We start from the raw sequence: 23,926 nt of genomic DNA, 5'->3' as shown, positions 1-23,926 counted from the left end.
GAAATAGTAATAGAAAACCAACTGCCTAAAAAAAGGGGGCAAAAATAATTCTAAAATAGAAGACTGAAAATAAGATTAGTTAAATGAGTTTTTAAAATATTTTGTAATCTATGTGTAGGTATAAACTATGTATTCATATATTTCACAATAACTACAAAAAAAACACATTGTCACTAAATTTAAAAATGCAATGCAATGAAAACTTGCTTTTTATTTTGATTTTTAAGTTTTGAAAAATGCTGACATTTAAAATGTTATCAATAAAGACACTTCTACTGACTACAGGATATTATCTTAGCTTCACATGCTTGAGTTCATGATCTGGTATTTACCTAAATCATCCTAGTAATTCTAGTTTATTTTTATTATGTGTTGTTATGATTTTTCTCTGTGATGACAGAGGCAATCCTAAATCAAAAGAAACCTACTGCAGCATTCTATCCCCCTGACACAGCAAAAGGTTTTCTTTGAGAGATTTAGATGATCCTGGATGTCTTGGTAATGTAACATTTTTATGGTAGCAAAGCCCTTTTAGAATCAGATAGTATCTGGAATGCAGAGATTATGGAATATATCATTCAAAACTCCCAAATAAGTACTTCTACTTTGTTCTCTTGATATTTTTTTCCCCAGAGATATTAAGTAATCATAATTTTCATGTATAGTAGATCTATCAAGTTTCTTGGATACAAATTTAAATAGAAATTAAAGCATATCAAACTTGGTGCTATCTCTAAAAACTAAATGCCACCAATGATTGTAAATTTGCTGAGGAAATACAAAGCATATATTGTACACTCTATTAAAGGCAGACATTTTAGAAATATCTGTAACTGAATAATCATTCTCTGTAAATTTCATTTAGATTATCAGAAAATCCAACCAAAGACAAAATATTAGTTTTGATTTTTTATAACTTCCTGAAAATATTATCTCAGTTCTTCCTTATATTTTGTAAATAGTTTGAAATAAAGTTATTTAGAAGAGTATCGAGACTCTCAAATGGTTGAAATCAGGAAAAAAAATACATCTCAAATCCTTCACATCTCCTTGTTTCTATGTCCTTCTCCATGTAACTTTATATTGTCCACTCACAATGGTCAGTGTAATGGTCCAACCCTCTGATTATGTAATTGGCCAATGGAATTTTAGCAGATATGTTCCAAGCTGAGGAGCAGTTGAGCTCATTCTTGCTCTTCAGTCACTTAGCAAATGAGCTTACAGTTAGTCTCTCTTACTGGTCTCCAAAGGAAGATGAAGCCCATGTGGAGCAAAGCCAAGGTATGCAAATATAGATCAGCTCACTTCAAGGAACATGAGCAAGCCCAGTCAAGATCAGTATTGAAACACTTGAGTATTCACCTAGCATCATGTTCTATTGTGGTCTATAAGTTTATTTGTGACAGATATACCTATCTCAGGTACAATTACCAATAATGTAGATGATAATGCTACATCTATCATACAAATAGTTGGGAAGGACTAATAATTCTGAGTAATAGAATCAGAATTCAAAATATATCAAGTGTGAGAAGGAGTTAACTAGACAAATAGAGGACAAACATTTTTCTTGAGTGAAGTAAACAGCCTTACTGGCAAGACAGAATAAAATGCTTTCAACAAAAATTAAAGAAAAGTATGGCATTGAACTGAATCTTGAGAGAAGATAGAAGCCAAACCATGAAGTGCTCTGTAGCTCAAGTTAGCACTTGACATTTATCTGGAGAACAGAAAGCAGCAAATAGGTACAATCTTTGTCTAGACCAGATCAATCCAAAGTAATAATTTAATATTAAATTAAATATCTTATATTCAATTAGAAGAGTGATCGAGGGTCACTGGTGGAAAGGGAGGAAGTAGACCTTGATTCAGTTGGAGACAGTGTGGTGGTTAGGTACAAAATATTTTGAGAAACAACTTGGAATTTCTGCTATAACTTTTATTATTGTTGTGACCTTAAGAACATCATTTAATCTCTCTAAGGCTTAGTTTCTTAACTGTAAAACAGGAATAAAAATATCTCTCTGATGAGTTGTTAAATATATACCAAGAATTCAGTGATACTTTTATCATAGTCCTTCCCCTAAAATAATAATTTAAGACAATAGATACTATGCTAATCCCAAATTTAGAGATATATAAATCAGCATCCTTTCCTTCAACCAAGTGAGTGTAACACAAAGAAAACCAATTGTAGCAATTTTAGATGACTACAAGAAGCAATTTTAGTTGTCTTGTGGTGTACTTGTAGAGAGGCAGGAATTCATCAGCCAATTCACTATTGTTATCGGAGAAGAATGCTATGAAATACAGCTGATCTTTCAATGACATGGGTTTGAACTGCATGAGTCCACTTATATACAAATTTTCTTCAATACGTATTGTAAATATATTTTCTTTTCCTTACGATTTTCTTAATTACATTTATTTTTCTATAGCTGACTTTATTATATAAATATAGTATATAATTAATATAACATACAAAATGTGTGTTAATTGACTGTTTATGTTATCAGTAAGGCTTCCAGTCAACAGTAGTTAAGGTTTTGGAGAGTCAAAAGTTATGTGCCAATTTTCCACTGTGCAGGTGCCCCTAACCACCTAATTGTTCAAGAGTAAACTGTAATCCTCGGGAATGTCGAAGCGTGACCCTAGCTTCTCACTCAGAGAAATCTAAAGAAGGAAGGCTGTCTGGGGCAGCCTGCAAAGTATTCAAAAGAGGAAGGCCTGGAAGAGCATTCAACAAGAATGTGTTTCCTTTGGGTGAAGTATGTACGGTGCACATGAGAGGAGCTGGGAGAAGTCAGGTGGAGTACATCCTCTTCTCTAGAGACCTTGTAGAGAGCAGGCTTTCATCAAGGGTCTTTGTGAGAGCTCAGACATGTATTCACTGGAGGACTAATGTTTGGGTTGCTACCTTACAGGAGGCATCAACAACCCAACAATATAAAAATATTCTTGCCCCTTCTTATCTACCTCTCCATCTAGGAAAATTCTGAAAAGTCCAGACATAGCCTTTCGCAGATGAGGAAAAAGAGCAAAAATCTGACCATTCTTCCTTCTCACTCTAGGTACTGAAGGTCATGCTGGCTCTGAGGTTATGAAAAATACTTTATAATAGATATGGTATTGGCTCTGATTTAGACTGGACTTGAATTTTTATATCTGAAAGTGAGTCTCATTAACTGGAATGAGACTGTTGTTTCAACAAAATGAGGCTGGAGAGATATAGTACCTGTCTCATAACCCATGAAGGCATAGGAGATGGAGATTTAACATAGTTGTTATTCAGCTAAGACTTCAATATACTGGTTATATAAAGAAACAAATAGATATTAGTTAGTAAAGCACTTAAGACAGTGTATGGAAAATAGAAAGGGCTCAATAAATATTAGCTACTTTTATAATTGTTGTTATTTAATGGGAAAAAAATCAAATTTAAATGTAACCCAAAATGGAAAGGGATGTACTGAACAATAGCAACGGAAAATTACAAAAGCAAAGATGAAAGAGCCATATGTGAGACATAATATAATAAACATTCTGAATTTGAATAGAAGATTTGGTCATGGTTCCTTTAATTCTAAGATTCTACTATTTTAAGCATGAATTGTTTTTCCACGTGAGGAAAAATTTGTTCCCTCCCCTCCCCCAAAATTAAACAGATAATATAAATCTTCCTACATTTTTAATTAAAAAGAAACATAGATTAAATTCTTTTTATCTTCTAAGAGCATCCACTATTAAATCGATATCATCCATCCTTTCCATCTGGAGTTAGCTGCCTTTATCAAATGCAAATCATAAAAACTTGCCTGTCAGTACTCATTCTTTGATGCCTCTTCCTTTATCTTTGAAAATGATACTGACATAAAATGAATTGAACATCCCTACAGTACAGCTAGAACTGTCTGGAAAGGGACCGAGCTTTTATATAACAATAACTTACTTTCCTTTGTTCTAACTCATTTTGAGATTCTACATAAAGGATATTTCAACAACAACAAAACAAATCAGAGAGTAAGCAAAGTGTTTCATTTTTTAAAGCAACTCTCATGTTCAGAAATGAAAATAATTATGTCTCCCAACTCACAGAGCAGAACATTTCATACCAAACTTGACAGGGAATAGTTCCATACTTACATCTTGATTGGTCATCTCCCAGTAGGGTCTCTCTCCATAAGACACAACCTCCCACATCACGATTCCATAGCTCCAGACATCACTGGCAGAGGTAAACTTTCGGAAAGCTATAGCTTCTGGGGCAGTCCACCTGATTGGAATTTTGCCTCCCTAGAATTGAAAAATGAATTTAAAAAATTCTCACACACTTCAAATGTATCTAGGGATATTGCTGCCTCACTCAAAAGATCTAGAAAGAGATATAGCATTTTTAAGTGAATCTATTTGACAGCATGCAGTCTCTTTTCACATATCAGATTATAAGCACTTGCAGACTGACGGCTAATTGGCTGTCCGAAAGGCTTCTGGTTTAAATTCTGTTTGACTACTGGAATACATACAAGACCCACAACTCAATTACAATATCAGGACGGCAGCTCTAAGTGGGGAAAGCAGGCGGTTAAGCAAATCAATAAGGTATACTTTCATGACTTTCAACCAGAGAGTAAAGGACTCAAATTCCCATGGTACTTTTTCTTTAATATAGGAATTGTAAGTAAAAAGTCTCAGTGCCAAATGCAACCTTGAGAAGTATAATAGTTAATAAGACAAGCATAAAAATCAGATATGTTAAAAACTTAGTTACACTCTCCCTTAACATCACGCAATTTCTGCTAGACTTGATATCTCTTATTTTCTGTTTTCATATTTTTGTGTTTGTTCAATTAGGCCTTTTTTTTTTAATCTAAGAGGTAGGTTTCTCATTTAATTCAACCATTTTAAAATTACTGAAATTAGATTATGAAAAAAGATTACATTATTAAGTTTGAGTTTTTATTTTACATTGTACAAAGAATTGGTTTGGTAGGTTCTCTCTTAGTTCACTAAATACACTTAAATACCAGGCCCCTTTTGGGGTGACATTCTTTTCTCTTAATTTTTAAAAGTTGTCAACCCAAGCAACCAAACATTTCATTTATAAGCAAAAACATATTAAAGGGGTGGAAGGAGGGAGAGAGAGGGAGAGATTTTGAATATCTTTAAAAGACTAACATATGTCTTCTCATTGTGTGGAAAGGGAATAATTTAATTCACATACTGGAAAAAAATAGGACCTAAATTGCTCTTTATGAACGAAAGTTATAAGATATACAAGGAAATAAGAGTTTTATGCAATGCTTGAAATTATTCTCTGAATTAAATTTAATTTGAATTATTCAAACTAAGTTTAAATTATTTGCTCCTTAGAAACATGGTGACACTACTGTAAGAAGACTTTCTTGAAACATACTTTTGTTAAATAAATATTCGTAAGATCATACAATTAGGTCTGGAATGTGTTGTGATGTTCTATAATATATTACTATACGTCTGGAAATTATAATTGTTAAGTATTTTATACTTCAGCCTAGAATGTTTCTCCTGATCCTCTGAGCATTGTATTTGCCATCAGTATCATCTGAAGTTCCCTTATCTTCTTATCTCTTGGTACACACATTTTGCACAAACTGCCACCATGCCTCATTTCATAGGAATAAGTCTTAAGTGTCTCAGGAGTTCTGCTTTCCCTCCTGCTCCCTCTCTCTCAGCATGACACATTGACACAAACCTTGACAATCTATTTCATGTATTTAACTAAGACATCAACCAATCATATCGAGAATGGATTTTTCTATAACCTCAATCTTGCTTAGGCCAAGTTTAAGTATAACTCTAATATCAGGAGAATTCTTAAGTGAGGTTTCATTGAATGCAAATAACGACAAAAATAATTAAGTCTAGAAGAAGAGGAATTGATATCCCACCAATTAATTTATTGATGTATTAAGCTGATCATTAGACTTGTTTGCTTATATAAGATACTCATGATCTTTAACATAGTACTATCCTTAAATATCTCTGAGTCACAAAGCAACAATGAAAACAAAACAAAACAGCCTTATAACCTATAAATAGTTTATTGCTAGACTATGAGTAGAAGTAATTTTAAAACTTTGAATTAAATAAAATGTGTAACACACCTATCATAAAAATAGGAGCAACAAAAGTATTCTTTTGTATTGAAACAAAAGTTAACCAAATTGTCAGTTAAAAAGATATAATAATAAGTTCCTGTCTTCACAAGGAGTTTAGACGTTGAGGATCTAACTTGGCAATGTTGTAAAGATTTAAAATTAAACAAATCTAGTTTATCATAAGGATTTTAAACTCAAAGAGGGCAATGCATAGATTGCCCAGAAAATTCTGTTTTGCCAATACCCACACTTTTCCACAGAAAGAACTGTCAATTATATAACATATCAATTCAGAAAACAATTACATTGCTGGAAAAGTAATTTATGCTAATTACGACATTGTAAGTTAGTGATCAATTTTCCAAAGATATGGGCCTAACAGTTTACATAGTATGTAAGAAAAGGCATTAACATGCCTTTGATAAATTAGAACTTTTGGAAGAAACAGCTCTTTTATTTCCTGCCGGATGAATTCTTAAAAGGTAACTTTAGATATTTTGTATTTGCTTTACTAAAGTGAAGACGCTTTATTGCAGAGAATTTAAGCTATTCAACTATGCTATACATGTTATATATTCATATATAGCATGTGTATACATATGTATGTGTATTTATTGCTTTAATGTAAGAGAGTCTCTAACTTTTCTTTTACATTTAAAACTATATGATTTTTTCTATTGTATGCACTCTGAACTTAAGCATTTTTATTTTCAGTATCTTTTGAAAATAAGAGACTCATAAGGGGGATATTGAATATTGCTTATCTGAGTTTAATATATGAATTTTCTGATATTTAAGAGAGTATCAACTGGATTTTTTTTATCCCCCACCCCCTCTCTTTCTCTCTCTTCGTATGTTGGAGAAATGTCTCTTTTTTTGCTATTTCCTTTAAAATCTTTAAAAATTAAATGGCTCTAGTCTGGTGTTTCAGAAATGCATTCTGTTAGATCTTACCCTTGTGGTGTAGGCTGCCTCAGGATCGTCTTCCAGTACCCTGGAAAGTCCAAAGTCAGACACTTTGCACACAAGGTTACTGTTGATTAAGATGTTTCTGGCAGCAAGGTCTCTATGCACATAACCCATGTCAGAGAGGTACTTCATTCCTGCAGCAATGCCTCTCAGCATGCCAACAAGCTGAATAACAGTGAATTGTCCATCATTTTTCTGTAAAGACGATGCAGAGATATTAGTGCAGAAATGTCAGTCACTGGGGGGAAAATATGAAAGGAGCTTTCTTCAATCCCAAATTAATATTATCACCAGATTCATATACAATTTCTATCTGAAGGAGAACAGAAAAAGTTTGGAAATATGTAGTTAACTTCGTAATGTTTATCAGTCCTCTGTTTGGTCAAAGCAAATAAAGCCTTTAAAAACCCTTGTCAAAAATCTCTTTTAATTACCATTCTCTGCATTATTACTCCTTCATTCTCAGTCATCAGAGGAGAAGAGAGTGTTCATCACTGCAATCTGCTGCTCGCCTAGGTTTAACACTGCAAGTTTTCGAGGTGCTTTATTTTTTATTAAATTTACTGGAGAGCCCGAGGAGAGAAAGAGCAATTAAGGGGATTGTTTTATAAACTATATTAGTGTTTAACTAATATACTGCATAGTTGAAACTAATAATAAAATAAAATTTTAAAAAATTTATTGGGGTGACCCGGTTAATAAAATTATATAGGTTTCAAGTGTACAATTCAAGAATATGTCATATATATATTGCATTGTGTGTTCACCACCCCAAGTTATTTCCTTCTGTCACCATATATTTGACCCCTTGTACCCCTATCTCCTTACTGCCTCTTCTTTTTTCTGGTAATCACTAAACTGTTGTCTGTGTCTGTGAGTTTTTGTTTGTCTTGTTCATTTGTTGTTTTCAGTTTTATATCCCACATATGAGTGAAATCATTGTTCTCAACTTTTTCTGTGACTTATTTTGCTTAGCATGATAATCTCAAGATCCATCTATGTTGTCGCAGGTGGCAGTATTTCACCTTTTATTCAAGGTACTTTAAAAGAAGCTAGATAGATAAGCATATTGGTGTAAGGAAGAAATGGCCAGAGGAGATAAAGGGAGATTCTGCAGTAGCAGATGGGAGGGAAATGACTGAGCAATGACCAAGACAATGTTAGCATTTCTTAGAAGCTTGCTGTCTTTGTCAAGGGCACTGAACTTACTGCAGACACACAGAATAAGGCTCACCCGATGATTATTTTAAATAAAGGAATGATGTGACCTTAAGAGACTGAAGAACTAGAAGATACGTATAAAAAATTTGGCAATGGAATTTGGCAGAGGCTGAAGATTGGAAGGGAAGTTTGCGTTGTCAGTGGACTGCTGTCACATTCAATGCACAGACCCCTCTCTTTTGATCACCATTGATGCCTTTTCCTAACACCTTTCCTGATCAATAGTAATAATTGCTACATTGAAGATGAAAAACTGCCAACCTACAGGTTTAATCAGGTCTGTAAATATGTTATATGTCTAGCACAAATTATTTATTAATAAAACGAGTTGCCAATGTTTAAAATTTGGAGACTTACACATAAAAAAAATATTTTTGTGAAACCCAGATCTGACAATACAAAATTAGTATATCTATTACCATATGATGAATCCATTTGCACAAGCAGTAGTCCTCAGATGGGTTAAAAACCTATTTGACCTCTTAATATACATAATTTGCATGAACATTTTAGACATATTTTCTCATTCTGCTTAATATTATATACTTTGAGAAAGTTAAGTATTTGTAGAAGCTTTTTTTTCTCCATTCTTTTCCTTTCCTTTACTCCTTTCCTTCTTTCCATTTTTTCTTCCTTCTTCTCTTCCTTCCTTCCCTCTTTTATTTTTTTAGGCAAATTAACATATATTTAAATAAAACTGTAGACATAATTTAAATTTAAATTTTCTGAAAAAAAACAATTTTCAAACTGAAGTTAATTTTTTGGACTATAATTATTCTGGCTCCAGGTATTTCTATTTAAAACTTTAACTTTAAAGTGGCTCAATATTAACTTTAATATCATAGTTAATTTATAAATAGCACTTTTAATAATTAAATTTGTCTCAAATCTTACCTTTAAAAATGTATCTAAAGAGCCATTTTCCATATACTCTGTCACTATCATCACTGGTTTACCTGAAAAGAAAATAGTAAGTGAACCGCTGCTTTTTGATTTTGCATTCTTATCCAGAAACTGTTTACCTGGAAGTTTTTATTAGCGTCCAAATTATATATATTCATTAAAAAAACCTTCTTTGAGTAGCAAGTAAATTTCTGACACGATGATACCTTAATGCGATGGTAGGGTCAGTGAGAAGAAATTATGACAAGAATAATGACAGATTGATATTTAAGATATATTTAAAAATGCACAATTGTCAATATCAAAATCAATTTATGTAGAAAATAAGTTCAAGAATAAATATTATTTTAATAGAGGTAATAATATCCAGCAAATCACTATGAACATATTTCTCTTTCTCACAATTCTAAATAAAAATTATCCAGTCTAACTGCTTTGTTTATGATCCGTTGAATATATGTTGTATTTTCCTAACTTTATTTCTATGTTCTTGTAAATCCTTTCCTTATGGCTACCTCCCTTTTCCCTCTCTGTTGCCACACACTTACAATCTCTATCAATGGAAAGTTTTTCATTCTTCAAAAAAATGCTGTTCTAATTTCTCTTGCTATCTGGAAACCTCCCTTGCCATCACCATTTTCATTGGAAGAGGTCCTCCTTTCATGTCTGATAAAGAAGTATAGCCTAGAGAGTCGTAGGACAGACTTGAGCCACATTGCTTGGCTCTGAATCCCATATTATTCACTTAACTATCATGTGATCATGGGCAAATCAATTATTATTTCTGAGTCTCAGTTTTCTCATCTGTAAAATTAGGATACTAATAGGATTGTGATGAGTACCCACCAAGTTATGTGGTTATCAAAGGCACTTAGAATAGTGCCTAATTTGCTATGTATTATTAGTTTATAAACTTAATCAACTTTTTGGGTTAACTTCCTTGCTGGACATACTTGACTAAGAGAACAAATCCCCCATAATATTATGGTATTTTTTGTATAATACGTCTGTGACACAAGACAAAAAATACAAGATAAAAAAATCCATATTGAATGAGGAAATACTTAAGATATGGTTGTTAGTTTTATCCCTCCACATTAACCTCACTATATTTTAGAACATGCCCCTTTACTCTTTAGTGACAGTATACCACATAAAATTTAAGTGTTTTTAAACTATTTTGAGGTTAGTAAAAGGAGACCTTATGACAGAGAAATTACTATCTTATACATCTACTAATTAAGTTTTTTATATTATGGAGGAGAAACAAGGCCTATACAATCATGGAACCCATTATAACTAACTTAATGGCATTCTCTAGAAGAGCATTTGTACTTTACTTGAGAAGTAATTAATTCAAATCATAGAATTAGAACTTGCATACTTAGTCATATATCATACAGCAGTATAAGTAGACGTATACAAAGTTAGACAATTACATATAAAAAATAACTAGAAAAAATAATTTTTCATTTCAAAATAATTTAAAACTCACTCTTTAGATAATAAGGCAGGTCAGTCTTAATTCTCACTCAGATAATCATCTTCTTTTAAAATATTTTAGGAGTAATATTCTTTAACTAGAATGTGGCAAGTATATTACAAAGGTAGACACATTTCTTTCTTCTTTAAAGTTTATAAAAGTTATTTTAAAAGGTTTGTCTAAAATAATCTATTTAGCATATGATTTTAGATGTCTATGTTAGGTGAAACATCACATATGCATTGGTGATGTCATTTAATCTGAACTTTGAAGACTGAAAGGGTCACTTGTATAATAAAAGGTGACAGATATTCCTGGAAGAGGAGGCAGCATGTGCCAAGGGATCTTGTCATGAAAGAGTCCATCAAATTCAAATATAGCCATATATTTGATTTTTTGAAGAACCCTGGATTTTTCTTCATAAATCAGGAAATGACAGGAGGTGAGTTGGAGAATACTGATTTAAAACTGATTGAAAATACCTTAGTTTAAAAGAAAAAAAAGAGAAAGAGAAATGATTCATATTGTATTTGTAAATGGCTCTGATAGCACAGGAATAAAAAAAGATTATAAATGTTTTTTTTCTTAGTATAATTGTAATCTAAAATGATGAATAGAGAAATGTTTCCATTTTAATTTTAATGATATTGCCACACCCATCTTAATGAACTTCACAGAAACTCTAAAATAGACAAAATTCTACTTTGGGACTTTCTGGTCTTATTCTTACATGTTAGAGCCCATTTCAGCCTTATGTTGACACCTCTTTTCTTCCAAAAGTCTAGAACTGTTATACTTCCCCAAGGGTAAAAGGCAAAATATTTGATAGCTACTTTGTCACAGGACCTACGTGACAGGAGTTACACCAGCCATAATGCTGCAGTATCCTGAAACATTCTGCTGTACCAGACATCATCTGTTCATTTGCTGATCTTAGGAATTCAGAAGTATCCAAGGATAAAACTGAGTAGGCAGGTAAAGCGGACACATGGGTAACCATGGCATCAGCTTTTAATCAAATACTACAGAAGTATTTCAATAAATTTACAGCTAATAGAGTCAAAAGAGTATGTACTCACTGAACATCAGCCTACATTTTCTGGAATCAGCCTGCAATTCCAGGAATCCTTCCTATGTGTCTCTGTCTCTGACTCTGCCTGATTGCTTCTCTCACAGAGGGGAGCCATGATAGTATAAAGAAAGGGAAGGACAAAATTCCAGCAGATATCCAAGGAATATATTCTCATTTTTCCTCCATAGGCACCTCTCAGTTCCTATCATATGAGCAGATGCATTGTTCATCAAAGTGAAACCCTAATCTACATCTACTCTACCCCAAGTCACTTACGTCTGTGGCACTTTCTCTATAGTTACTTACAAAACTTTATTTCCTTTCCTCTTTTCCCATATATATTTTTTCTCTCTGCTTATCCTCTAATTTTTTAGACTCCTTTTTTACAGTTATGGCTCAGTGGAAAATATTTACTATTGCTTATCCAAGGTCTACTGAGAGAGAACTGGATGGAATTCCCATGTAAAAATATTTTTTACTTGGATAAATTTGTTCCCTAAATTCAACCCTAATTTAGAAGAAAGAATTTGTGTTCTAAAGAGAAAGAACTGATTAGAAAACATATTGACATTTAATAATATACATTTAGAAAGAAAATATGATTACTTTTCAGGGAGATGGGCACCTGGTATTCATCCAGTAAGAGTATATAGCTAGCATAACCTAGTTTTAAAAGTCGGGTTAATTATTTATGACAGTGTAGGTTATAATGTCAATAACAAAAGTGTTTTTTGAGAAATATGATAGGGACCTAAAAGACCTCTCATGTTTCAGACAATGGGAAAAGCAATTAAAATGAATGCTTGCAAACAAGCACGATGTTCTTTTGTTGACAAGAATAAGACACTTCAGGACTCATTTGATTATATTTCATGCTCGAGTCATTTTAATGCTAATTACATTTAGTTTGGCTTATGTTTTGTCTCAGTCCCTACTATCCTGAAAGAATGACATAGCAATAATTAACACGGCTTACTCTAGCCCTTGTAAATTCAATAAAACTGTATAAATCATTTTTCATTATCCAGCTTGAAGTACAAAGAGTAGATTTCCAATAATTTTGAAAGCATATTATCAAAAATCCATATAAAGAGAGCTCATAAAGCATGTCAAAACATGATTTTAATCACACACTAGAGTTTTTATATTACTTTATATTATTTACTGAAAACCCAGCCCAGGCAGAGTCTAAGTAGTAATAGAAATGCATTATTTGTGGAATTCACATTATTATTGATAACCATAAAAGAGCTACAATTTATTGATTTTATTATCTACTCTTTATAAGGCATGATATTATTTTTGTTACTAAAATTCTATAAAAGCGATATTATGAAAGACATTTTTCAGAGAAAGAAAAGTGAGCCTTAGAATGATTCAATATATTTCTTGAGTTGAGAGTAAGTTGTATAAGAAGCAAAATTGAGAATCAAATTTATGTCCACCTGTCTATAAAAGCTTTTTTCCTTTCCTGCATACTATGATGCCTATAATTTCAAAATATTTTATTTTAAATCTTATTTTTAAGTCTCAAAAATATTTACCAAGTTAAAACAAACTTGGTAATCATAACTATGCCATACCGAACTATTTAACCATTGATGGAAGATCTGGTAACTATTCAGCCAGTTTCAATATATAATATATATTTTACATGTGATCATTACTTATGTATGCCCTGACTGTTCCAAAGTGCTCTAGAGTAAAATGGTCTTGGATTCTACTCCTGTGAGGTATCTATAATAGTCAAATCTATGGAAACAGAACGTAACATGGTGCTTGCCAGAGGCAAGGGTGAGGAAGGAAGGAGCTTCATTTTTACAATATGAGAAAGTTCTAGAGATCAGAGATACAACATTGTGCTTATAATTAACAATACCATACTGAACACTTAAAAATTTAAGAGAGTAGATCTCATATGTGTGTTTTTTTTTTTCTATCACAATAAAAGAAAATTGAGTTTGTTTCGCTAGTACATGATTTTTGGTGCCAGTGTCCATCAGAAATCCAGCAGAGGAGAGAGAATGCTCCTGGTAATTCAATCCATTTCCATTTCAAAGTCAAGTGAAACAAACTTCTGGGAATGTTCATCTAGCCCTTGTTTTCAGAGTATGGCCCCTGACAAGTAACATAGCTATAACCTGGGAGCTTGCTGGGTGGGGAGGGGCAAATTATGGGGCAGTTAGAACTTAGAAAGCAACTCAGATATTTTCATTTGATTATGGTCCTTATTTGTTGGTTAACACTTTAGGAAGAGACACTTATGAAATTATATAATTTTAATTTTAGGAAAGACGATAAAAGAAAAAGCCTATATTGAGACAGGAATATGAAAATGTCAAATGTCTCTCTAGGTAGAGTGTCCAAATTACATAATATTCTCTTTTTATTTCATATTGTTTATACTGATATAAAATTTTCCATTAGATGTTAATTTCTCAAATTAAAAGTGAATTAGAATTGTTCTGACATAAGTGAAAGTGGATAACAACTATGAAGTTAGAAATTATAAGCTTTTCAGAAGAGGTGTGGAATCTAAAACTTATAAAATCTGACAACTTTGCTTTATTAATAATAGAAATAACTTTAAAACACAATGTTGAATTACTAACAATCTATGAGCCAGTAAATCTGTTTCTATAGATCTATATTATTTCAGATGCTTGAGATTTAGTTTTATCAAGAAAAAAACTTATAAATCTCTGATAATTATTTTATGTATATTTATTAAACCTCTGCTTATGCCTTACCTAACAAAGCAAAAAAAATCTACCAAATGAATGAGGTGCTTTCTGTTTCTACTTCAATTTTAAAGTTGTTTATTTCCATCATGGTTTATCACTGGTTCATAGCATTTATTTCCTTTTGTGAAATGAGAAATGTAAAACTGAAGCATACTCACACTTCAAACATTTTAATTTGTATTTTTCAGGACTAAAGATAAACCACACATTATGTACAACATATGTAATTGGATGCTTATGAGAATCTCTACTTTAACTTATCCACACCTGAACTACTGATTACCAAACATAGTCTAGCTCCTTCAGATGGTCCCTTATAAACAGCAATTCTTTTCTTCAATGTACCCAGGACAAATAATTTATACTTATCACTGATTCCTCTTTTTTCCTCACAGTTCACTTCCAAACCATAAGAAACTTTATTGTGTCTGCCCTCAATATAGTTATAGAATTCAACTAATTCTCTCCATCTTGTTAGGTCTCTACTCTCTTCTAATCCATAATGAGCTGTGAATAATGTCATTAGCCTCCTCACTGCTCTCTGCTTAAACACTGGCTCCTACCATCTATAATCAACACAGCAGTCTGACTGATATTGTTAATGTAGAAATCAGACTCCATTACATCTTGACTCTAAAAGCTCCAAAGCTCATAGTAAGAGACTGTTTTTACAGGAACCAAAAGTTATTACATTATCTATCCTCCTACTTCACCTTTAGGTTAAGCTCTTGCCAAAATCCTCTCATTCATTCTACTGAAGCAATACTGGTCTTCTTGCTGTTTCTTGAACATTCCATGTAAATTTTATTTGAGTCTTGCTGGTCCTTCCTCCTATAACACTCTGTCTGCACCTTCACTTTATTCAATCCTCATCAGAGAGGTCTTTCTCTAAATAAAAGAGAAACCACCAACTTGCAAAAGAACTTATCTCTAATCTCCTAACTTAGCTTTATTTTCTCCATTTAATGTTATGTATTCGTTTATTATATTATAAATATTTACATTCATTTAGCTTCTGTCTCCTCAATTCAAAGATAAGCTCAATAAAGGCAGGGATTCAGTCTGTTTTTCTCTGCTGTATCCCATGGATTAATAGAAAGACATATATTAGGTGATCAATGAATACTTTTTGGATAAATAAATATTTCTTGTCAAACCTATACTGAAGGATGAAATATGAGGTTGGTAATATACACTGTTTAAGAGCTTGAGTTTTGGAGTCATACAGAACTATTTTAAAATCTGGCATTATCCTATGCTAGTTTTATATTGGATAAGGTACTTAATCTTTTTAAAATTAATATTTCCCATCTGTAAAATGAGAAAACATACTGTTATCTGTAGGATAGCATTACTTTGCAGATTAAAGGATATAATATATAAAATCATTAAGCTTAGTAAACTCTTAAAGTAATGTTAATGATTAGTATTAGTAAAAACATATGCAAGATCCTATAAAAAGATTGTCAGGCAATTTCCTTCATATGAATTTTAATTGTTTTCTAAAATACCCATGGTCTATAGAATATCATTTTTTTAAATTAAAATATAAACTCTATATCAGTCTAGTTAGTTTTAAATATTTATATAACTGTACATCATTCATTTATTGAACATAATTTATGTCCTTTTTTAAATTACCTAATGCTTCTGGCCCTGTGATAGACACTAAGGAGGCTATAAACATGTATCAAAACATAAATAAACATATATAAACATATAAACATAAACATATAAATATAAACATAAACATATAGGCTATAAACATATATAAACATATATCAAAAAGCTCATTGTGTAGTAAGGATGATAAAATATAGAGATATTTTATCTCTTTAAAATGATACAATGTATAGCATGACAAAGTGCAGAGAAATATAACTAGATGATACAATGTATAGCATGACAAAGTGCAGGGAAATATAACTAGAGTTTATAAGATTGCTTCCGACTGTGAATTCATTCATTTAACAAATATGTGAAATGCTGCACATGGTGAACACTGATCTGAGAACTCACAGGAGAGCAAAACAAAACCTCTGCTCTCTGAAGTTTATATGCTAATGTAGACCTGGACTGGGAAGCTTTCTTTTACTTAGATATTCAACATTACTGAGTGCCTTCTCTATGCCAAGCAGGCACTGAGAATAGAAGGACAAATGAAAGTAAATAAAACAGATCTCATGGAGAAGGTCACATTTGAATTAAACTTGAGGTAAAGTAGAATTGAGGAAAGTGGAGAAGACATTCTAAGTCTAAAGGAAATATCTCAGAGGGTCAGAACAAGGACTAGATAGAGTTATCTGGAAAGAAAATAGAGAAATATGGAGATATAGCCAAATCATATCAGACTAACTATCAAAGTAAATGTACTTTGCTAAATTTGTTAGCTTGTTTGGTGATGAAGCATGAGAGAAAAACAGTGATTTATTAAAATCTACCTAAGGACCATAGGCATAGAATGAACTAATGTGGAAAAAGACCAAAATGAGAAGACCATTTTGAAGATTTGGAAATAGACCTGGGAGATACATAACAAGGACTTGTAAAATGGAAGTGTCTTCATTAGAATGAAATACTATGTTTGACAGATAATTACAAATTTATGTAAGTTAGAATTTTTTGACAACTTAAATAATCAAATAATCAGTTGTCATTGAATGTGCCATCTCCTCAGACATAAAAAAAAAAGGAAAGAAGATATTCCTCTAATGTTCCTCTAATATTTTGTTTAAATTTGTTAATTATACAGAACTAGATTTATTTTTCATGGTCCCAGATTAAGAAATATAACTATGAATAATTATAAAACTCAATAGAAATATCCTCTTTGTCAATTATAATAATTTTCAAGGGTGAGAAAAAAAATCTTCAAGAACTAAGGATGCTGCAATGGAAATATAATTTTTTTCTCCTTTTAATTTTATTCCTGAATCTCTTTACATAGTAAGCACTGGCACTGTGTATATTACATTAAAGCATCTTGCATTGCCAATGAGTCAATTAAGCCAGAACCTGTGGGTTTTTTAGATCATTTGCCATGAAGCATCTCTAGAATATATATCTATTTATGATGTGTCCTGTTTAACAACAAAACACAGAAGGAATTTGAATGAGGGCTCATGTTTCTGGTACGTAGGGCAGTGATACAGGAAAAATAAAGGTTCATGATGGCACCATCCATGGGAGTGCTACTTCAAACTCCCTACCTCAACTTCAATCAGAAATATCGCAAGATTTAGTTGCACTTATGTCTCATTATCTGTGTGCTGCAGGTTGAGAATAATTGCTGTATAAATTAGCATCAGATCAGAAAGCATGAAATTAAGGACACAAATAAAATGAGTTGCAACATGGTAAATTAAAAATAAGTTGAAGACTTCCTAAGTTGAACATCAAGAGCTACACTTATTAAGGGGAAGTACAATTTCAATTCAAATAGAACAAAAAATAAAGACAGAAATATTTAAAATATTTAAATTTTCCTTTACTTATATGTGTAGCCTCATAGCATCAACATCAAACAGACTATTTGAGTAGGAGATTCGATATTTAAAAACTGTATTCCCAACCACAGTACCATTTTTTAGACTAGAATTCACAGAATTTAGGTATCATTTGTTGAAATTGATAATTTTTTCTATAAGTAAAGCTTTCATGTGAATATAAATTATGTGACAAATTTAGTTGTTTTACTCTGAGAAATGTAGTTCTCTTAATTTAGCCCAGTCATGTCCCATTCTCATAAAACAAGTTCTGTAACAAATCAGTGGTCTACAAAAGATGAATATTAGTTATAACAAATTTTGGATGTCATCCACTAGTAACTGATACATTCACTTAAACAGATGGAAATAAATACTTATTCACTACTATAATTATTCACACACATATACACATACTCCTTAATTTAATCTGCATAACAATCTTATAAAGTAGGTACTATTTCTTCCTTTTTGTGTGACATTGAGGTTCAAAGTGCTTCAGTGATTATGGATTGAGTTAGATTTAGGTGCAAGAGGTTTACATAAATATATGAAATATGGTCTGTGTTTTCAGAGAGCAGACTTCTTTTTTAGAGAGGAATTTAAAAAATATATATGAAAGAGATGAAATTAAGTGGAAAATTTGAACAAGAGTTTGAGACAAATGAAGCAATGTTATAGATTGATGCAAAAATACAGACATAGGCAAAGTGTTCAAAAGAAGGAAACATTACTTCACGCTGAAATGATGAGAACTATTTCATGGAGGTGACAAAATCTGAGTATGATTTTGAAGGAATTTAAAAACTAATGAATATGAGGGTGTCAGTTTTAGAGAAAGGCAATGTAGGTAGGGAAACATCAGGTATATTAAAATAGACTGAGAATGAAACGGATAGGAAGGAGTTCAGAGTATAGGAAAAGAAATAAATGGAAAAGTAACTATATACTTACTAAGTACCTACTCTGTGCCATGTCTATTCTAAAATTTACCCTGTATTCATGCCATCTTTGCAACATCACTATAAAGAATTCTTACTCCATGTCATTGGTGAAGAAAGTAAGGTTCTGAAAGTTTAACTAACTTGTGCAAAGTCACATAGCAGTTTATGGTAGAAGCAAAATTAATATTGGGTGGCTAGAGTCACAGTCCATGTTCTTGACCATTAAACAATACCATCTTCCATAATAGTAATAGTGATCTGGCACCATTCTAAACATTACGTTAACATTACAGAGAGTAGATTGGCTATTTCTGGAGCTTTACATTTTCCCTGGGTAGTAGGAAGTCACAGTCAGAATTTATTTTGAGGAACTTAAATTTAGCAATCATATTAAAGACAAAATAATGACATGAAATTTACCAGATGTTATTATTACTGTGTTATTATTACTATGACTATCATTAAGAACTATGTTTGATATTAGCTAAGACCATGACTGCTTAGGAAACAATATTACTCAATCATTGTTACTATGATTCTTATTTCTATAGTATCTAGCACCATATCCTATCACTGATGTCTTTTCAAGGTCATTCCCTTGACAGAATATAATCTATCAGATAGAATATAGTCAAATTCAAATTGTTTCATTTTATTACACCGGTGACCATCTTCTCTACATCATATTTTTATTTCAAATATTCCTTCTACTATTTAATTTTTATAAAATATTTTTAATTCATTTTTTCCAAAATATATAGTTTTTCCTTGCTCCCACCTGCTTCTCTCTAGTCCTTGCCTCTTACCTTTCTTTAGCAACTTATTTGTTCTTTTGAGACCTCAGGATGTCCTTCTTGCTACATCAATATCCTCTTTGGGTTGCTGACAAGCGGGTATTAACGTATGGGCGAGTGCTTAACTGGAGGAAGAAACACCTCTAAGCTTTGGAGAAACTCACATGTCTTGAAGGTTATTTTACTCCTATGCTGCATTCATCTATGGGCATTTTACTGAGATGTGCATCTCCTTGAGACATGGAGAAAGACAATCTCGTAACAATACACATTCATTCAAAAGTTCAACCAGTCATAAATATGAGACTTTTTGCTGTGGTCTTTTTCTTGAACTCGTGAGAGGCTTCTGCATTCTCATCATGACCTACTGTGAATGAATCATAAGTTGAAAATTAACTTGCTATATTCTAAGTAAGCATTTTTTATTTATCTTTATCTTTATTTATTAAGAAAATGTGTTGTTATTGTTTTATTTTCCATATTTGAAAGATAATGGAGTAAATGGATATCTAATAAATTAAAATTTCTTAGTCTATCGAGGATACTTATTGAATATGAATTACTAGTATGCTTATTGGCATATATAATTTAAAACTCGGTTAATAGGAACTGGAAGTTGAACAAATGCTTGAAAGAAAGTCTAAAGAATGGTCCTTGCCAAAGTTTTTAGATGATTTAGTAAGTGGTATGCAGAATATGAAGGATAAAGGAAGGAATAAAACTACATAGCAATGGTAAAGAAAATATGAATTAAAAGAAAATAAAGGCCTCAGTTATGTGCCACATAAATACTTTATTGGATGGCTGAAAAATTATTTGAAATCCTTCTATTGAGAAACTCACCACATAACTACATTTACAAGACACTAATAAAACTTTAAAAGAGATGTGAAATTCTAGATATTTCTTAGTAAAAACTAGATTCGCTTGAACAAATAATTAGTCTCAAGGAACTTTTGCAGTCTTCTGAGACTGTTGCTTTCCTAGATCTATTAAAATATCTCAATGAAAAAAATGAATAAAGGAAATAGATCTGGCTGTAAAGAACTACTTAAAAGGTTCTGAAAAAGGCAGGGCACCTATGCTTATAGTAATCCTATTAAATGTTAAACTTCAATGCCTCAATCAAAACTTTGAAGTTAATATTTCATTAGAATAAAAGGTGAAAGCGAGGAGAAAAAATGATACCTTTACTGCTTCTTTTATCTGGATACATTTTCTCTGGCACTGAATTCATAGTAAATGAGTTAATACGTTTTGAAAAAATAAATAGAAATTCAGGTTCATTGAAGATTAGCTTTGACAAGAATCTACTAAAATACAGAACAATTATTATTAATATTAGAGAAACTGTTAAAAACATTACTATGGCTGTACCTTGAAATTAATAATAACCCAATAGAAGAAATCCAGATATTCATGATATAAATATACACACACATGTGTAATTTGCCATTGTACTTACTTTTGGTCACAACACCTTCTAAATGAATGATGTTAGGATGATCGAACTGCCCCATGATACTTGCTTCACCCAGGAAATCTCTACGTTGCTTTTCAGTATAGCCTACTTTAAGGGTTTTGATCGCCACAGGTAATTCCCTTTTTCCTGGAAGTTTCAAACGTCCACTACAAACTTCACCAAATTCACCTTGTGACAAAGATGGAAAAAAATATGTACAAACATTTGAAACCCTTACCCTAATAAAACTCTAAAGCACTTTTAGAATATTAAGATTTAGATCAAATAAAGTTAAAAGGGGAGTCTAAACTTTATTATCAGTGTAAATAAAAATGAATGGTGCTCTGGGAAAAATAATCCATAGGTGATTGTAAAACACTTTGGAGGTTATTGTCTTCATCCATCGCACCTACAAAAACTTTAATGGAAATGTTACAAAGAAATTAGAAGCCACTGACTTAAATTATTTCCTTCATCCTTCTCTTTCTATTCCAGTAGAGCCATTAATGAGAAAGTGTTATAGCAAGACAAAAAGAAAACAATTGTAAGGAAGAATTGATTCATAAACAGAAGAATTGGGTGCTTGAATTATGTAAATATGTTTGGGCATTACAAATTACATATGTATATATTACAATAAACAGTAGGTGGTAAACACTTGTTTGAATATATATATATATTACATATATATATTTGCTGTTTTATTTTTTATTATATAAACTAGACATTTGCTGGTCAAAATATGAGCTACACAGAAGGTAGTATTAAAATATGATCAATTATACACCACTTTGAAAGCGAGTCAGTTATAAAAAATTAAAAACATTCTGTGTTAGATCAGGGCTTTGCCATATTACATTCTGTATTAAACACAAGTTAAAGGTCTGAATTAAATACACTGTGGTACCTGCTCCAATAACTCTTTCAATGGTGATGCATGAAGCTTCTATCTCCTTGGCAAATTCATGGACAGCTTGGTTGGGATCCTCATAGGTATGTGGATCAATATAAGTTCTTACTCCTGGAAGTTTAACTGTAAAAATAAATTGGCATTAACATAGAAGTGCTTGTGATAGATGAGTGAAATTATAAATGTTATTAACATGCAACTGTCGCTTAAATCCCTAATTCCTACAAGTGGCCAAGCTTCAAGGACAGACTCTCTCCTGAGTCATTGGAGTCATTTATTCAGCTATCTCACTTTTATAATTTTAGAAAATTTTATGGTTGGTTTTACAAGTAATGTATATGTGCCAATAATTCTAAGTGAATACATCTTTCAACACTAATGTTCAGAGAGTCAGTCTTTGAGGCAAACTAGGACAGTTTTGTTTACTAAACTGGCTGATGAAATGCTCGTGGTTTATTTGTTGTTTGTTAGTCTATGTCTCACCTAAATTATCATCAGAGAGATTTAATTTTTGTTTTATAAAAAATCATTTAAAATAACTTTTCTTTGCTTTTTGTCCAATAGACTGACATAGAAGTCAAAAGAAAAAGAGAAGTTCTACTTCCCATTCTATTTGTATTACTGCAAGGGCTTATACAAGACTCAACATTCTGTTAGCCTCAGTTTCATCACATATAAAAGCTACCAATATCACCCTCACAGTGCTTTTTGAGGATAAATAACATTAAACAGGATAAGACTATAAAAAAAAATACTTTACTCTTTATAGCATGAATTATAGCTTTAATGATTTTTTATTTTTATAGACATGGCAGAGTGACAGAAATAAAAGAAACTCTTTTTGTCATTTGCCTGACAAAACAACTCACACTGTACTATTAATGACAAAATGAACATATTAAAATACCATTAATTAGCACTCATTTAGGCTAATTTTTAAAGCTCATATTAAAACATGATATTCTGCATTTCTTAAAAGTGTAGCCATTTTCAAATCATTTTGACCACGGTTGCTGCTACAGGATCTGCTCATGGAAATTCCTGCTATAATGCTAGAAAAAGAAAAAAAAAAACCAACAGAAATTTCATTCCTGTAATCTAGTGGTGTTATTTAAAGAAATTTCTATTGAATGTGTTGTTAGGAATTAGAATTGGCCTGGAAATTTGGTTTGAAATATAATATTTTATATTAAGCATAGGCTTTTATTTTAATGGTTATAATGAAAGTATGCTTTAAAGAATTGAATAAACCATCTTACTGTTGCCTAGAGTCAGCTGGCAATGCCCTAAGCCTACACATCTTACAGGAATGTAACAAAACACTTAACATTTTTTAACACAATATTTTTGGTCAGTTATTACAAATCTCACCTGAAAATAAATCAAAATAACTAAAAAGTCTCCCCTACTTTGTTATCATTTGAGGTTTTACGATGTGCTTACTGTGCCCATTATGAAAATGCATCTTTTCCTCCTCTGGGTCTTGTTTTGCTTTGCTGTAACCACACCGCCTGGAACAGAGTAAGCTATAATTAACCACATCTCCAAGTGGTGAATCACATCAAGACCAGAAGCATAAAATGCAATTGAAACAACTGCAACCCTAACTGATTTTCACACTAGTAGTATGAAATAACACCAATAACTCCTTTGGGATGCGTCTTATTTCTCTACCGAGTATCCCTCACTCTTCTCTACATTTCACTAAGAAGTTGAAAGCGCTCTAAACCTATTTTTAAACTTCTCTTCACCATACACCATAAACCATACATTTTTCTGTTCCCTTTCTCTTTTACTTTTTT

General features: G+C 31.9%; 1 protein-coding gene across 1 annotated transcript in view; it reads right to left on the bottom strand.

Annotated features, from left to right (window-relative positions):
- The window catches only part of EPHA5 (EPH receptor A5), a 157,165-nt gene that overhangs the window by 21,978 nt on the left and 111,261 nt on the right, over positions 1-23,926 (bottom strand). Inside the window, exons 5-10 of the mRNA XM_025050049.1 lie at positions 23,568-23,635; positions 22,122-22,247; positions 21,218-21,403; positions 9,222-9,283; positions 7,092-7,301; positions 4,113-4,293 (exon numbers count right to left, since the gene is read on the bottom strand). Coding sequence (XP_024905817.1) covers positions 4,113-4,293; positions 7,092-7,301; positions 9,222-9,283; positions 21,218-21,403; positions 22,122-22,247; positions 23,568-23,635 — 833 coding nt within the window. The remainder of the gene's footprint in view (positions 1-4,112; positions 4,294-7,091; positions 7,302-9,221; positions 9,284-21,217; positions 21,404-22,121; positions 22,248-23,567; positions 23,636-23,926) is intronic.

This window comes from Pteropus alecto, unplaced genomic scaffold (genome assembly GCF_000325575.1).
Source record: "Pteropus alecto unplaced genomic scaffold, ASM32557v1 scaffold46, whole genome shotgun sequence".
NCBI classification, from domain to species: Eukaryota; Metazoa; Chordata; class Mammalia; order Chiroptera; family Pteropodidae; genus Pteropus; species Pteropus alecto.
The sequence above is the reverse complement of the archived record's forward strand: the minus strand, read 5'-3'. Positions and strand labels throughout refer to the sequence as shown.